The sequence below is a fragment of the Lepus europaeus genome, chromosome 12, assembly GCF_033115175.1.
Source record: "Lepus europaeus isolate LE1 chromosome 12, mLepTim1.pri, whole genome shotgun sequence".
In the NCBI taxonomy this organism is placed as follows: domain Eukaryota; kingdom Metazoa; phylum Chordata; class Mammalia; order Lagomorpha; family Leporidae; genus Lepus; species Lepus europaeus.
The window spans coordinates 2,769,041-2,786,572 of record NC_084838.1 but is presented as its reverse complement, the minus strand read 5'-3'; the positions used below and the strand labels follow the sequence as shown (position 1 = coordinate 2,786,572).

Sequence of the window (17,532 nt, the reverse complement as noted above, 5' to 3'; positions counted from 1 at the left end):
CACCCCGTCTCCCCTCCTCCCTCCCCACCCCCTGTCTCCCCTCCTCCCTCCCCACCCCGTCTCCCCTCCTCCCTCCCCATCCCCTGCCTGCCCTCCTCCCTCCTCACCCCCTGCCTGCCCTCCTCCCACCCCACCCCCTGCCTGCCCTCCTCCCTCCCCACCCCGTCTCCCCTCCTCCCACCCCATCCCCTGCCTGCCCTCCTCCCCTCCCCACCCCGTCTCCCCTCCTCCCACCCCATCCCCTGCCTGCCCTCCTCCCTCCCCACCCCGTCTCCCCTCCTCCCACCCCATCCCCTGCCTGCCCTCCTCCCTCCTCACCCCCTGCCTGCCCTCCTCCCACCCCACCCCCTGCCTGCCCTCCTCCCTCCCCACCCCCATCTCCCCTCCTCCCACCCCATCCCCTGCCTGCCCTCCTCCCTCCCCACCCCGTCTCCCCTCCTCCCACCCCATCCCCTGCCTGCCCTCCTCCCTCCCCACCCCCATCTCCCCTCCTCCCTCCCCATCCCCTGCCTGCCCTCCTCCCTCCTCACCCCCTGCCCGCCCTCCTCCCACCCCACCCCCTGCCTGCCCTCCTCCCACCCCACCCCCTGTCTCCCCTCCACCCTCCCCATCCCCTGCCTGCCCTCCTCCCTCCCCATCCCGTCTCCCCTCCTCCCTCCCCACCCCATCTCCCCTCCTCCCTCCCCATCCCCTGCCTGCCCTCCTCCCTCCTCACCCCCTGCCTGCCCTCCTCCCACCCCACCCCCTGCCTGCCCTCCTCCCACCCCATCCCCTGCCTGCCCACCTCCTTCCCCACCCCCTGTCTCCCCTCCTCCCTCCCCACCCCCTGCCTCCCCTCCTCCCTCCCCATCACCGTCAAAGCCAGGGTGGGCTGGAGGAGTGGTCACACCCAGGCTTTCCCAGAGGGCCTCTCCCAGGATGCCGCAGGCCTCCCTTCCTGGGTGGAGAATGAGTCAATGCCCGGGATCCCAGCGTGCCCTGGGCCCGCGCCACCACCAGACCGCGAGCTGTGGGGAGGAGGGGTGGACGTGCACCAAGACCCGTGGGGCTCACCCTGGTAGAAGACGTCCACGCACGGCTGGTCGGCGCTGATGGCCTTCAGGATCTTGGGGTAGGAGGGCAGGATCCGGATGATGTTCCTGTGGTACTCCAGCAGCTTCCGAGCCGTCTCCAGCTCCGAGATGCCCTCTGGCATCACCAGGCGGTTCTGGGTCTCGGGTTCGGGGGGCCAGTCGAAGGTGGTATGGTAAATCTCTGCAGAGAGCGGCGCGCGGTTAGAGTCAGCTGGCCGCGGAGACACGGCGCCCAGCGGGGGCCAGGACCAGCAGTGCCAGGTCTGGCTTCCGTTCTGGGCCTGCTCTGACTATTCTGTCGCTGTAGTAGCAGCACACTACTGTAGTAACAGCACACTACTGTAGTAACAGTAGCACACTCTGTAGTGACAGCAGCACACCGCTGTAGTAACAGCAGCACACCGCTGTAGTGACAGTAGCGCACCAATAACAATAACTTGCTGTTGTAGGCCGGCGCCGTGGCTCACTAGGCTAATCTTCCGCCTTGCGGCGCCGGCACACCGGGTTCTAGTCCCGGTTGGGGCACCGATCCTGTCCCGGTTGCCCCTCTTCCAGGCCAGCTCTCTGCTATGGCCCGGGAGTGCAGTGGAGGATGGCCCAAGTGCTTGGGCCCTGCACCCCATGGGAGACCAGGAGAAGCACCTGGCTCCTGCCATCGGATCAGCGCGGTGCGCCGGCCACAGCGCGCTACCGCGGCGGCCATTGGAGGGTGAACCAACGGCAAAAGGAAGACCTTTCTCTCTCTCTCTCACTGTCCACTCTGCCTGTCAAAAATTTTAAAAAAAAAAATAACTTGCTGTTGTAGTGACTATAACATGCGGCTGTGGAATGCCACAGTGACAACCCCACGACTGCAGAACACCAGTAACAGTAACACTGACAGCAGTGACCCTCGGCCAGGGGCTGCGGGCAGCAGGACTACTGACAGCCGCCCTGCACAGCCGCCCTGCGTGCTCACAGCAGGCCTAACAAAACACAGGTCCTGGCCTTCTCACTCCCAAGTGCCGACTCGGACAAGGCCCAGGCTTTGCTCTTCCACGCACGTGACCAAGGATGTGGGTGCACAGTTTCCCTCAAGGAGGTGGAGACCAACCCGGGGGCCGTGTGCACGGCCCTGAGCCAGGACACGGCCTCAGCAGAGTGGGCTCAAAGCCCAGGCACCCGGGAGGGAGTGACAGCCCCATTCCAGCCTGGCTCTGCCAGGAACAAGGCTCCTCCGGGGGTGGGGACAGGCCCTCACTGCCACATCTGCCCGAACTGATCGGACACCTCCGGGGGTGGGAACAGGCCCTCACTGCCACATTGCCCGAACTGATCGGACACCTCCGGGGGTGGGAACAGGCCCCCACTGCCACATCTGCCCGAACTGATCGGACACCTCCAGTGTCTTCCACTCAGCAGCCAGCCTGAGCCTCGGCGTGCCCGTGCCCGGGGCAGAGGGGGAGGCATGGCAACCGTATCAGCACCCCCTCTGAAACCCCAGGGGAGGACGGGGTGGGAGGTGGCCGTCCCTCCGGTCTGAGGGTCAGGGGCGGGGTGGGAGGTGGCTGTCCCTCCGGTCTGAGGGTCAGGGGTCGGGTGGGAGGCGGCTGTCCCTCCGGTCTGAGGGTCAGGGGTCGGGTGGGAGGCGGCTGTCCCTCCGGTCTGAGGGTCAGGGGCGGGGTGGGAGGCCGTACCTCCGGTCTGAGGGTCGATCCTCTTCCCCAGGTTTCTCTCTATCAGGACCATGTCCGGCGCATTCAGCACGACTGGGCAGAGAGAAAACAGAGCAGACTGGACCTGGTGGGCTGCCTGGTGCCATACAACAACCGCCACCCCCACCCCGCCAACCCCCACGGAAAGGTCCTCTGTGCGCTGAAGCACGAGGCCCCGAGTCCCAGGCCTGGGAATGGCTGCCACGGGGCGTCCCCACAGCTGACGGCCTTTGCAGTCCTGATCAGCCCCGGGAAGACCGCCACACCTGCGACACACGTCACAAGGGAGCGTCTCGGATGTGCGATGCTCGGGACAAGGAACCGCCGGGTGAGACCAAAGCCCCACGGTCTGGAGGAAAAGCTGACGCTCCCAGCTTTGCGAGGGACGTGGCGGTGCTGCCCTCGTCCTCGCTGGGTCCTGGGCCCAGCAGCCCTCCTCTGGGAGGGAGGCGGGGACTCCGAGCAGGGTGCCCCCTGCCCGCCCTCGGGGCCCCGGAGCCACTCACTGACGTGTCTGGGGGCGATGCCCAGCATCTGCGTCATCAGCACCTGCTCTCGCGACTCCGGGATGCCGTCCAGGACCCAGCCCTGGTGGAGGACGGGGTGGCGCTCAGCTGGGGCTCTCAGAAATTGTCTTTAGAAGAACGCGACAGCTGTGCGGAGAGACTGCCGCTCTCACGGCCAAGGAAAATGAGGTTTTCTGACCTCCACACCGACGTGCTGTGACAACCGCCCTGGTGACAGTGTCGTCCCCTCCCCATCTCACACTCACAATGAGAACCACAGCACACACGTCGGATGTCCACGTTTTCTCCACCCAACATTGCAGCTGCCACGTGCGTCTTCGCCTAGGTCCACGGCTAGGTAACGCCCCACCACGTGAGGGTGCCACTCAGCCACGTCCCACGGCTGCTGACAACTGTCACTGCCGGGGGCCAGCACTGTGGTGCAGCGGGTTAAAGCCCTGGCACGAGGCACTGGCATCCCATATCGGTGCCGGTTCTAGTCTCGGCTGCTCCTCTTCCCATCCAGCTCTCTGCTGTGGCCTGGGAAAGCAGTGGAAGGTGGCCCCAGTCCTTGGGCCCCTGCACCCACATGGGAGACCTGGAAGAAGCTCCTGGCTCTTGGCTTCGGATCGGCACAGCTCCGGCCATTGCGGCCATGTGGGGAGTGAACTAGTGGATGGAAGAGCTCTCTCTCTGTCTCTACCTCTCTCTGTAACTCTTTCAAATAAATAAAATAAATGTTTTTAAAAAAATTATCACTGCCGTAAATAGCGGTGTGACGGGCATGTTCGGTGCACAGCTCCTTCCACGTGTCGGGTTGCTTCCTGAAGACGGTTTCTCAGATCTGGGACCCCTGGGACCAGGAATCACCAGGATCAAAACCAAATCCCGGTTTTCAAGCAAATGCTGGATGATGCATTAGCCCTGGGCTCAGGTTTCTGGTCTGGAGTTAACCCACAGCAGGGCTGAAGCCCTTCTCAGCACAGCCAGGGCACTGGTTTAGGTTTATTGGTTAACTCTTCCAATATTTAAAAAAGTATTTATTTAATTTGAGCAGAGACAGAGACAGAGAGAGATCTCATCCACTGGTTCACTCCCCAGATGCCCACAGCAACAAGGCTCAGCCAGGCTGAAGCCAGGAGCCTGGAACTCCATGTGAGTCCCCATGGGGGTGGCAGGGGCCCAAGGACTTGAGCCATCACCTGCTGCCTCCCAGGAGTGCGTTAGCCGGAAGTGGGAACTGGGCGCGAAGCTGGACCCCAGTGGGGTGTGGGTGTCCCAAGCAGTGGGTACAACCACTGCACCAAACACGCACCCCGCTATTCACTCTTTCCACGTGATAGTAATACAGGATCGCGCACGCCCCGCGGAAGGCACCAGAAAGCTCAGGTGATGATGCAGGCTCCCGATGACCCCACCGTCCTAGCGGCCCACTGTTAACGCCCTGCTGGGCCTCCTTCCCGGCAGCACAGACACACACCAGTTCCCGGGGCAGGGGGAGGCGGGGAGAATCCCTGCACGTCCTCCTTTGTCATCCGTTCTTTCACGTAGCAAAAGCGTCCCGTGAACATTTTCCCACACCACTCCACAGCTGCCCAGGGTTGTGTGCAGTGACCTGCTGGACGTTAATCCCGTCCTGTTGCTCATTTAGTTTGATTTCAGTTTTTCCCATCAGGAAAAATGCTGTACGTTTTGGATATCCTTAATCCGCAGCTCTAAAGCCGATGTCTTCTCCCGGTTTTCGATACATTTTGTGCGAGCTCCCCAACTGCCTGGCCGGTTTGTGACTCCGTGTGGAGCATCTCCTTGGGGAATTAGCTGTCCATCTCTCTAATTTGTATCTTCGGTCACTCCCATCGTCACTGGCTCTCTGAATGCTTGCTGTCCCCCAGGGTCTGGCCCTGCTGTCTGGCCACTTTCCCCTGGGGGCTTCATCCTTTTACTTAGTCACAGCAACTCTTTACATATTGAGAATACGAACAGCAACTTTGGCAACACCACCACGAGACCCCCTGAGGCCCACAGTGGTGCCCGTGTTTTCCGATGGCTGTGTGTGGCCTTCTAATTTGGGGTATGGTAGTGTTTTTGACACACCGGCGCTGGTTCATGTCTGCCACTGCTTTCCTCTTGGGATTCTGGTGCCGCATGGATGCACCAAAAGGCCTTTCCCACCACAGAAGTTGATGAATCGTGTAATTGAAATTTTTACTTTAAAAAAAAAAGACTATTTATTTGAAGAGAAGAATGAGAGAGAGAGAGAGAGAGAGAGAGAGAATATCTTCCATCTGCTGGTCCACTCCCTACATGCACACAACACCCAGGGCTGGGCCAGTCTGAAGCCAGGAACTTGCTCCCTTGGGCCATCACAGGCACAGGAGCAGGAACCCGGACTGGAGGCCCCCAGGAGCCGGGACTTGGACCGGGCACTCTCACATGGGGTGCAGGCCTCCGAGTGGCAGCTTCACCCGCTGTGCCACACTCCAATCCATCTTCACTTCCTACACCTAATGGGTGAGTAAAACCACACGGCACTGTGTGAGCCACGGGACGCTGTGGCCCAGTCTGTCTCCTGACGGCTCACCAACTGCCCCAACCTTATCTGGGAAGTAGCCCAGCCTCTTCCTGCCACGCCCCTGTTGTCGGAGCTTTGATGTTGCTATGACATCGGCTCTGGCCTCATTCTTTCCATAGGTTGTTCAATTATTTTTATTTAACTGTTTAAACTATTATGGCTTTATGGTTTATTGTGACACCTTGGAGGATGTACTGTGCCTCCTTTTGTTTTTCAAAATCCATTCTTCCAGGCAAGAAAAGGCATTTTGTCAAGTTCCAAAACAGAATCCCTACCCAAGGCTTGGAGTGGCATCGCACCGTGAATTCATCAAGGGAGAGCTGCCGGTTCAGAGGAGCGAGTCGGCGCCTCGTCTCCCTTATGCTCCCAGAGTGTCTGCAGCACACCATCTCTGAAGGCAGGAACTGCGAGTGTGGTTACACAGACACACACACACACACGCGTGTGCGCACGTACGTGTGCAATTTAATGCTTTCGACCTGACCCAGATCCATGGTGAGGTGTGCTTGGGATGAAGCCGGAAGTTGCTCCAGGTCTCCGTTCTGCAGTGTAGACGGTGGGAGGAGCCCAGTTGCACCTGCGGTTTCTGGCGTTGGCTCCGAGAGGGAGCCCCGCCTTGCTGGAGCCCCTCCCTCTCGGTCACTATGAGATCTCCCTGCCCCTCCCTCTCGGTCACTACGAGATCTCCCTGCCCCTCCTCTCGGTCACTACATCTCCCTGCCCCTCGCTCTCGGTCACTACGAGATCTCCCTGCCCCTCCCTCTCGGACACTACATCTCCCTGCCCCTCGCTCTCGGTCACTATGAGATCTCCCTGCCCCTCCCTCTCGGTCACTACAGATCTCCCTGCCCCTCGCTCTCGGTCACTACATCTCCCTGCCCCTCCTTCTCGGTCACTATGAGATCTCCCTGCCCCTCGCTCTCGGTCACTACATCTCCCTGCCCCTCCTTCTCGGTCACTATGAGATCTCCCTGCCCCTCCTTCTCGGTCACTATGAGATCTCCCTGCCCCTCCCTCTCGGTCACTACGAGATCTCCCTGCCCCTCCCTCTCGGTCACTACAGATCTCCCTGCCGTGTGGGTAAGCGCAGACTCAGGGTCATCACAACCCAGAGCCCCCGGCTGACAGAACGCACGGGGAGGGACGGCGACAGACATCGTTCGTCAAGAACAGAACCAAACAGAATGTCCACATTTCTTCAGTATTAAAACATTGAGGTCCCTACAGCTTCCACTGACAGTTAAAAAAAAAAAAAAAAAAACAAGCTAAACAAATTTACTCGCCATAAAGAATGCTGGAAAAAATCAGGCAGGTTTTCATTAATTTATTAAATTATACGGGAGAGTCAGCCACAGAACCCCTGGTTTCTAGAACTAATGAAGCGCACAAGCAAATCTTTAACAGCCTTTTGCTCCCTCAAGTCCTTGTTAGAGGCAGCCGAGTGCTGAGCTGCAGTCCGAGACAGAGCGAGCGTCTGCGGACCCGCACGGCACCCGGGAAGCCGGCACGCGGCCTCCCTCTCAGCTCCGGAAGCCCCCCCAACATTTCCTCCACTTTGGCCAAACCCACACCCCTGTCTTTTTTCTTGATTTGGAGGGAGGAGTAGCCGTGAGCGCCCGGGTTGCCGCTCCTGGTACGCAGGCTGGTAATTCTGCTCCGAGCTCCTCTCGAAGCCGGAGAGAGGCTGAGGCTCCGGCTCGGCTCGGCTCTGAGAAAGACCTTTGGTTTGAATATTGCATCACTGAGCAATCATCATCTCGCCCACACATCTGCAGCTCCTAGCGGTATGTGGTCCAACGCGCTCAGAGCTATTCAGGGGAACAGCTCTCGCTGCCTTCTTGCTGGAGAAAGTGGGACTTCCAATTACACAGGAAAAGTGCAGCAAAATGAGGAACATTCTCCCTAATTGGCCTGGCCTCGCTGGTGTGTGGTTCCGGCGCGGGTGTGAAATTTTAGAGAGAGGAAGTAGGGGCTCTGAGGTGAACCCCAGGCCACCAGCTCTCCAAGCCTGCTCATTCTGACTTGGGGAGGGGTGGCAAACCGGGATCTAGGGAACAAGGTCCCCCAGGGACCACCAGAGCAGCCCCAGACCCCGTAGCAAGGCAGCCACGCGGGCGCCCTCCCTGTCAGCCCCAGCAGGTCCACACAGGTGCACCAGCAAGGGCCGACGTCTTGACCGAGGCTTCTTCAAGAGCGAGTTGTGGGTCCTGGAGCATCCACAACGCGGAAGCTCCGGACTCAGGCTCAGAGCAGGGCTTTCCAGAGCGCTTGCCGGCTGCGCTGCAGAAATGGGCAGCTCGTCCGAGGGGGCTGTTTGGGCCAAGGAGCCCTCAGCAGCTGCGAATCCCGGCCAAGCAGGAAGTCGTGGACCGGGCAACGGCATCCGGCCGCTGCCGCCAAGGGCCGTTAGGACGCTCGCAGCAGCCCTGCGCGGCGCGGGCCGAGAGTCCGGAGCCCAGGAGTGGCTGGGTGTGGAGGTATCCGTCAATCGCTAATTAGAATACATTATCCATCTTCCTGACACTTCAGTGAGATGTCTCTTCCACTCTGGGGCTGCAGCTTTGTTCCCGAGCAGGTTAATTGATATTCTGATGCCTTCGCTCGCCATACCCCCGTGGCTCGGGTCTGTTTTATCACACATCAAAAAGGCCGTATGCTCAGGGCACTCCATGCACCAGTGCGGAGCCGGGGTCTGCACAGCTGTGAGGGATATGGTATCACAGGAGGGACAAGCACTGAGCAGATGTCACAGGCAGAAAAAAAAAGGCAAAGAAAGGAAGCCAGGCAGCCCAGGGAGCTGGGTGAGGCCCAGCAGAGCAGGCTGCCGCGGCCCGGGCCGGCCTGCTTTGTGCGAACACTGGCCTGTCTGGCCCTTGCGACTATTATTAAAGCGCAATTAGCAAGCGCACGTGGGAAGCCTCGGCTGCCCTCCGGGCCTCTGCCTTTTTGATGTGTTGCCCTCCGTCCTCCAAAGGCCCCGCAGCGTGGGCGCTTCCCGCATCGGCGCTGCCCCTGTGCTGGCTCCCAGCCCCCGGTGTGGGTGGGCAGGCTCCAGCGAGACGGTCCCTGGAGCTGCGCGCAGATTCCTCCCAGGCCCAAGGAGTGATCTGACGCCGAAGATTTGCATTTGGCCGATCAGATTCGCCTGGCTCCGAGTCTGAACCGGGGCGAGCACCAGAGACACGGCACAGGTCCAACACCACCCCCGTTTCCCCCTCGTGTAATACTATGTGGCTCCCAACACGCAAGGCAGGGAGAGAGAAAAGAGGACTTTGAGCAGGCAGAAGAGAGATGCACCTTGAAAAGGTCAAGTTTGGGCGGCTGATGCGTTCCAAAGCCAACCGGTGGGAATAATGAGACGACTTCGACGAACGAAAAAGGGTGACATCAAACTGCCCCAGCCCCGGCTATTCTGGGCCATACAGAACCTTGAACGCCTCGGCCACCGTGGTCTTAGGACAGCCTCCATGTGAAACTCGTCTGCACGGTGACTGCCAAGGATGTGCTCTCCAGGCTGAATCGCAAACGCAGTGCGACACCTGCTGGTGTTCCACGTCCCGCGTGTACGGCTGCAGCGGGGTGGGCTCCCTCGCCCTGGCCCTTCCCCGGCTTTGCCTGGCCCGGCAGTGATGGGAAAGGCAGGACTGATTTTCCTGTGGCGTTTTTATGCACGCGTGCACTGCGGGGAGCTCACCCCTCCGCCATCTCCAGGGCGGATGGGAATGGCCAAGAGGTTTTGTGTTGGTTTCCAAACAGCCCAAAAAAATTTTTTTTCAAGTCAAAACCATATCACATGACCGTGGTGTCCCTGAGGCCCTCCCACCACTGTGTCCCCAGATGACCCAGGCCCCTAGCTCCGAGGCTGGGGTGCTGCCCACTGCTCCGAGCGTGCACTCTGCAGGCTTGCGGTCAGCTCTGCATGGTGGCCCTGCGTGGAGAGCCCCCCCCCAGACCAAGCATGTTGGATGGGGTGGGGGACTGGGGTAGCCTACCTCTCACGGGGGTGAGGACAAAGCAGTGGCTTTGGAACTAGCAAACAGCCTGTGGAGTGACTTTTAGCCAGTCTCGTGCAGCCCTCTGCCTGCCCTCCGTCTGCACGGTGGCAACGAGGGGGCAGACCGGCTTCCAGCAGCCGGGACAATCACATGAGGCGAAGAACAAATGATAAAGCAGGCCTGGCGCCAGCAACGCGCACAAGGCCACCGGTCACCGCTTTTAGCGGCAGGATGATAATTTTGAGAAAGGTGAGCTGTGCTCTTTTTCTCTGCCTACCTTCTTTCTTTTTATTTATTTATTTGGGAGGTAGAGTTACAGACAGAGAGAGGGAGAAATGGAGAGAAAAGTCTTCCATCTGCTGGTTCACTCCCCAGTTGGCCGCGATGGCCGAAGCTGTGCTGATCTGAAGCCAGGAGCCAGGAGCCTCTTCAGGTCTCCCACGCAGGTGCAGGGGCCCAAGGACTTGGGCCATCTTCCACTGCTTTCCCAGGCCACAGCAGAGAGCTGGATTGGAAGTGGAGCAGCCGGGACTCAAACCGACGCCCGTACGGGTTCTCCTCCCGGCCCTGTCAACCCCTTGAAATCCCACGGACAGTAAGGCGCTGACTGCGTGTTTGGCCTTACATCAAACTTTTTGTCATCAACAACGTGCAGAAAAAATAAAGCTAAGAGCTTAGGGATGGGGGCGGGGCTCTGGGCGCCCCGCCTGCCCCTCACTGGTCAGTGTTTCCCAGCCTGGGGAGCCTGCTCCTGCAGGGCGAGGGAGCCCATCACGTGTGGCGTGCCCACAAAGCCCAAGGGAACACTCCGCTCACCTCCCGCATGGCCACAGGTGGTCCTCGCGTGCCGTCTGCAAGCCCTGGATCATGCCTTCAACCGACCGACCGACCAGCCAGCCAGCCAGCCAGCCCTGGCCTCAACATGCAGGTGCAGCCTGGGGTGCCCTCGCTGCTGGCCCCGGCGCACGCCCTAGGTCGCCCACGTGGAGCTCAGCGCTCCCCATGGGATCTCCGGCAAGCCTGACTGCGTCTGTATTAGGAGAACACACAGCCCAGGGCTGGAGCAGAGCTGCTGATCAATACAGCCGCGTCCTCGGAGGGCGCGAGTGACGTCCACAAACCTGTGAGTGCCAGCACCGTGGCAGGGAAATCCTGTGTTCTCCTGTCAGCCGGATGAAAGCGGTGTAATTAGTGCCAGCCCAGTGACACCGCGAGGAGAAACAAAACAAACAGCTGCTGGGTCCACGGCCCAGCAGCCGCCCTGCACTCCGCTAGCACCTCCCCCACCAAACCCTGACTCCCGCTCTGGGCAGGCAGAGTTCCCCCACCAAACCCTGACTCCCACTCTGGGCAGGCAGAGTTCCCCCACCAAACCCTGACTCCCGCTCTGGGCAGGCAGAGTTCCCCCACCAAACCCTGACTCCCGCTCTGGGCAGGCAGAGTTCCCCCACCAAACCCTGACTCCCGCTCTGGGCAGGCAGAGTTCCCCCACCAAACCCTGACTCCCGCTCTGGGCAGGCATAAATCTGTGACCACAAGGGGTGGGAGGCACCGGAAACCCAGGAGGTAAATTGTAAACTTTCGGGTCCTCAGTCAAAGTATGCAGCATCACCTCCCCTTCAACTGTGAAGTCTCCAAATCTCCATGATGAAGTATTTTAATTTTTATGTGAAAGGTTGAGACAGAGAGAAAGAGAGAGAGGGAGGGAGGGAGGGAGGGAGGGAGGGGGAGAGAGAGAGAGAGAGAGAGAGAGGTCTTCTATCCACTGGTTCACTCCCCAAATGCCCACAGCAGCCAAGGGCAGGCCAGGCTGAAGCCAGGAGCCTGGACCCCACCCCAGGCCCCCATGTGGGTGGCAGGGACCTGGCCATCTCCTGCCAGCTCTGGGGTGCAAGTGAGCAGGAAGCTGGAATTAGAAACAGAGCCAGGACGGAAACCCAGGCCCCCAGCGAAGGGCTCCAGGTGCCACTCACCACCTACGCCAACGCCTGCCACTCCATGACGTCAAATGAGCACGAAGAATGACCCTGCACTTCACCCAAGTCAAGGGAATGGGGTCGTGCGTGGGGCTGGGGACGTGCACTGCAACCGAGACCTCCTGCCCGGTGCCGGAGCCTGGGGGCAGCTGGCCGAGGTCCAGCCGACATCAAGTTCTGCATTTGATGGTGGCGTTCTCGCTGCAGGTCCGGCAGGAACCAGGCGTTCTGAACCTGACGCAATTCTAGAAGGTCTGTTCTTTGGGCTTACGTATCCGTCCCTCCTTTGGGTCTGCGGTTGGGGTTCCTAAGCAATAGCCCACGTCGGGACATCGGCGGTGCCTGCACAGTCGCCACCTGCCGGCCCTCCCAGCCGCCTCTTCTGCTTTGTCCCCAGCAGACACCGACACAGCAGGTGCCCCGGAAGTCCTGGCTGACGGCACCCTCCTGGGACAGTGGTTCGGATGTGACGGGAGCTGCCTCTGAGCTGGGCCTGCTGTTGGGCACTGGTGGGCACTTCAAAACGTTCACTGAACATGGAACTAGGAGATGAGTCCATTCCGGTGCAAAAAACTTGAGATCTGGGGCTGGCACTGTGGCGTAGCGGGTAAAGCCGCCGCCTCCAGTGCTGGCGTCCCATGTGGGTACCGGTTCTAGTCCTGGCTGCTCCACTTCCGATCCAGCTCTCTGCTGTAGCCTGGGAAAGCAGCAGAAGATGGCCCAAGTCCTTGGGCCCCTGCACCCACATAGGAGACCCAGAGGAAGCTCCTGGCTCCTGGCTTCAGATCAGCTCAGCTCCAGCTGTTGCAACGGATGGGAAGACCTCTCTCTCTCTCTCTACCTCTCCTCTCTCTGTGCAACTCTGACTTTCAAATAAATAAATAAATCTTAAAGAAATGGAGGGTGGGCAGCCACGTACCCCACGTGCTTGGCTTCCTGCATGACGCTCCCCAGCCTTGTCACAAAGCCCAGGCTTCCCGGGCGGAGGAACTCGACCCACAGCAGAAACGCACATGAATGAAAGGAAAACACGCGAACTCTATCCCAAGTGGACGGGAGTCGGGGTAGGGGCAGGAGACGGGCTGCAAGGGGCTCTGAAATTTCACTGTTTGTTTCCCCCTCAAGCACTACACTGAAAAGACTACCAAGTTGGGGCCAGCACTGTAGCATAGTGGGCTAAGCCTCCACCTGTGGCACCAGCATCCCATATGGGTGCTGGTTCAAGTCCCAGCTGCTCCACTTCCAATTCATCTCTCTGCTGTGGCCTGGGAAAGCAGTAGAAGACGGCCCAAGTGCTTGGGCCCCTGCACCCACGTGGGAGACCTGGAGGAGACTCCTGGCTCCTGGCTTCAGATCGGCTCAGCTCCAGCCATTGTGGCCATTTGGGGAGTGAACCAGTGGATGGAAGAGCTCTCTCTCTGTCTCCCCCTCATTCTACTCTGTCTGTAACTCTGTCTCTCAAATAAATAAATAAAATCTTAAAAAAAAAAAAAAAGACGACCAATGGCCCCTATGCGTGAAATGGCCTTCCAAGGGAGGAGCCTCCCTGCAGAGAGGGGCGCCAGGCAGTGGGGCCGGGGCTCAGCTACCTTTTCCATTTTGAACCTCACGAAGGGATGCTGTGTGGTCAGCAAAGAAATTCACTCGTTAAAAACCTACCAACCAACTACCTAAAATATGTTCTCCTTATAGCAATACAAATTTAATAACACAAGCCGACCAAGTGTGCCTCCGGCAGCAGTGTGAAGGGATAGGCGAGAACCAGGGTGGCTGTCGGGCCACGAGGGCAGAAACCAGGTGAAACCAGGGCTGGTGCCGAGCAGAGGAGGGGCTTCTCAGGCCCGACTCTCCAGTCTCCTCGGCACTGGGCCCTCCCCAAGTCTCCAGAGCCCACTGCCCCATTTCTTAGCTCTCTGGTGCCCTGGGGGTGGCAGCCAGGGCCCATTCTGACCTCAAGAACTTGACGAACTCTGAGGAGTGGCTCGTGGGTCTCCAGCAGGTAGAGCCACCTCCTTTGCATGGCTCCAATAATACAAACTGCTAATTTCTCTTTCTCTGATGCATTGGATGGTCACTTCAAAACAGTCTTCAAAGAGATTGCATTAGACCGAAAAACAAGAAAGGAAAAAAAAACCCACACTAACCACAGAATCCTGATGGGTTATGACTGCTTTATTTCCCCCAAAACGCTGCTCCCTGCCTTCTTTTTGAGCTCTACATTATCAATTCTAGTCCCTGCGTAGCTAAAAAATAATAATTACCATGTAAATGAATATGCATACGTGTCATTTTTCTCCCAAAAGGAAGGAAGCCTGTTTACTGTGGACGAGGGTTTGTTTTGTCTCTGACAACCACAGCCCGTAATGAGCAGCCTGACCTCTGACCCTTGAGAGCCTGTCTCCACCGGGAAGAGATGGAAAAGGCACAAAGCTTAGAGGAAACTTTACAACGAATTGGAGGAGGTATTTCTTCACTCTGCAGGTAACAACGGCTCAGACACAACCCGAATCATGGAACCGGTAAGCCTGGAAGGGACCTCGCACGCAAGCCCAGCCCCGACCTTCCAGACCGGAAACCGAGGACCGGGCAGTGACAGCGCTCTGGGCAACACCGCCCTCCTCCACGGGGCGTGGCCTCTGAAACAAGAACAGGGCCCGAGAGCACGAGGCCATGTTTGCGTCAGGGAACATTCTGGAACTGACTGTGATAAGTACAAGGTAAGCGACCTGGGCACGTCCCGGATTCGGCCTCCACACGGCGGCTGTAAAGATCCAAGGAGGAGCTGGGCACAGCCCTCGGCCCTGGCACCCACTACACCCCAGTCAACAGCGCCATCAACAGCAGAATGACGAAGCCTCTGTGCACAGAGCGCGGTGCGCCGGCAATGGCACGTGGTGGACCCAGCGCCAGACCAGGTGTCCAGCAACAACCACCACCGTCATCAGAACACAGTCATCAATACTGTAAATAGTAACACAGCCAACAACACTACCATCATAACTGTTAGTGTTTATAATACTAGCAACACGTTGTCACGGTGATGGCGGTAGCTGTTGGCAAGGACAGGGGATGCTTAATGTTTGCACACACTGCAAGCGCACTAGGCAAACAGGCTGTACAGACCAGGGCTTTCAGGAGCTAACAAGGCTGATGGGGGCTGGCGTTGAGGCGAAGCAGGTTACATCATCACTGAAGATGCCTGCATTCCATCCTGGAACAAGTTCAAGCGCTGGCTACTCTACTTCCGATCCAGCTTCTTGATAGTGCAAACCCCTGCCCCGCAGTGCCGGCATCCCATACGGGTGCCGGTTCATGTCCCGGCTGCTCCTCTTTCCAATCCAGCTCTCTGCCATGGCCTGGGAAAGCAACAGAAGATGGCCCAAGTTCTTGGGCCCCGGCACCCACGTGGGAGACTCAGGAGAAGCTCCTGGCTCCTGGTTTTGGATCTGCTCAGCCCTGGCCATTGTAGCCATTTGGGGAGTGAACCAGCAGATGGAAGACCTCTCTCTCTCTCTCTCTCTCTCTCTCTCTCTCTGCTGTAACTCTGCCTCTCAAATAAAAAAAAAAAAATCAGAGGAGAGACAGAAACGGCAATTTCTGGGTGAATATGATTCACTTCCCTCCCCTGAGAGTCTTCCAAATGTGCTTGGTGATGGAACAAGGCCTGGGGGATTTCCAGCACATCCGGGTGTCGCCTGGGAGCCGACTCCAACACAGACTCGGGAAGGGGTCCAGCGCCCACGCTGAACAGACAGAGGGGCCAGCGCGTACCCTGTAATCATGGGAGCACGCACAAGGAAACACAGACCCACACAGAGAAGGCAAAAGAAAACAAAACAGAATAGTACAGATGGAAGATGGCACTGATTAACCGTCATCAAAACCAAGCTTCCGTTCTGCGGCAGATGAGAGCCATTAGAGCCAGAGCCACGCTGCAGACTCGGGGGAAACGCCCACAGGTCCCGCGGCCGGCTCAGCTGCCTGACTGCAGAGGGGCCCAGCCACAGTCCTGAGAGGACCCCCGTGTGGGTGAGGCGCTCCCCAGGCCCGGCAGGGCTCTGCCGCCCTCCCGAGAGGAGCCCCGTGTGGGTGAGGCGCTCCCCGGGCCCTGCAGGGCTCTGCCGCCCTCCCGAGAGGAGCCCCGTGCAGGTGAGTGCTCCCTGGGCCCTGCAGGGTTCTGCCGCCCTCCCGAGAGGACCCCCGTGCAGGTGAGTGCTCCCCGGCCCTGCAGGGCTCTGCCGTCCTCCCGAGAGGACCCCCGTGCAGGTGAGTGCTCCCCGGCCCGGCAGGGCTCTGCCGCCCTCCCGAGAGGACCCCCGTGCGGGTGAGGCGCTCCCCGGGGGCAGGGCTCTGCCGTCCTCCCGAGAGGACCCCCGTGCAGGTGAGTGCTCCCCGGCCCGGCAGGGCTCTGCCGCCCTCCCGAGAGGACCCCCGTGCGGGTGAGGTGCTCCCCGGGGGCAGGGCTCTGCCGTCCTCCCGAGAGGACCCCCGTGCAGGTGAGGCGCTCCCCAGGGGCAGGGCTCTGCTGTCCTCCCGAGAGGAGCCCCGTGTGGGTGAGTGCTCCCTGGGCCCTGCAGGGCTCTGCTGTCCCCCCGAGAGGAGCCCCGTGCAGGTGAGTGCTCCCTGGGCCCTGCAGGGCTCTGCCGCCCTCCCGAGAGGACCCCCGTGCGGGTGAGTGCTCCCCAGGGGCAGGGCTCTGCTGTCCTCCCGAGAGGACCCCCGTGTGGGTGAGGCGCTCCCCGGGCCCTGCAGGGCTCTGCTGTCCTCCCGAGAGGAGCCCCATGCAGGTGAGTGCTCCCTGGGCCCTGCAGGGCTCTGCTGTCCTCCCGAGAGGACCCCCGTGTGGGTGAGGCGCTCCCCGGGCCCTGCAGGGCTCTGCTGTCCTCCCGAGAGGAGCCCCGTGCAGGTGAGTGCTCCCCGGGCCCTGCAGGGCTCTGCCGCCCTCCCGAGAGGACCCCCGTGCGGGTGAGGCGCTCCCCGGGCCCGGCAGGGCTCTGCCGCCCTCCCGAGAGGACCCCCGTGTGGGTGAGTGCTCCCCAGGGGCAGGGCTCTGCTGTCCTCCCGAGAGGACCCCCGTGCGGGTGAGGTGCTCCCCGGGCCCGGCAGGGCTCTGCCGCCCACCCCTCTGCCCAGCGGGGCTGCCCCCCAGCGCCTCACTTGCACTCCTGCCTCCCCACTGCCCGTCCCTGGACCCTCAGCTGACCTTCACCCGCCCTCACCGCCTTTCTCCCAGCGCTCTGTCCCGGGCGCTCGGCGGGAGGGGCACGGACGGCTGTGCCGGCTCCACAGTCACGCCTCCAACAGGCTGCAGCCCACGTCCCCACACTGACCGTCAGCAAGCTCCTGTTCGGCTGCTTGCGCCTCCGGTCACCCCTGCCCTCGGAGGCGGGATGTCCCCTCCCCCTCCGCCCCTCTCCTCCTGGCCACAGAGCCCCTCTCTTACCCGCCGGACACAGTCCTCCTCGGCCAGGCGTTCCTGAACCAGTCTCACGACCAGCTGGCTGGGGAGGCTCTGAAGGAGAGACCACACACAGCATGAGGGGCCTGGAGCACAAGAGGGCACTCAGCTGACCGCAGGACCGCCCACCTTGTCCTGAGCCCCTGCCCACCTCCACCTGAGCAACTCCAGAGCTGCCCCAGGCGCCGCTGCCTACAGGAAGCCCTCCCGGGCCAGGCTGACGCTGCTTCCCGGCCCCGTGATCTCGGGCGGTGAGTT

General features: G+C 60.3%; 1 protein-coding gene across 5 annotated transcripts in view; it reads right to left on the bottom strand.

Moving 5' to 3' along the window:
• The window catches only part of AK8 (adenylate kinase 8), a 126,901-nt gene that overhangs the window by 88,328 nt on the left and 21,041 nt on the right, over nucleotides 1–17,532 (bottom strand). For all 5 annotated transcript variants that reach the window (XM_062207294.1, XM_062207296.1, XM_062207295.1 and 2 more), the window contains 4 exons: nucleotides 17,260–17,328; nucleotides 3,274–3,355; nucleotides 2,750–2,821; nucleotides 1,054–1,254 (listed from right to left, as the gene is read on the bottom strand). In XM_062207294.1, coding sequence (XP_062063278.1) covers nucleotides 1,054–1,254; nucleotides 2,750–2,821; nucleotides 3,274–3,355; nucleotides 17,260–17,328 — 424 coding nt within the window. The remainder of the gene's footprint in view (nucleotides 1–1,053; nucleotides 1,255–2,749; nucleotides 2,822–3,273; nucleotides 3,356–17,259; nucleotides 17,329–17,532) is intronic.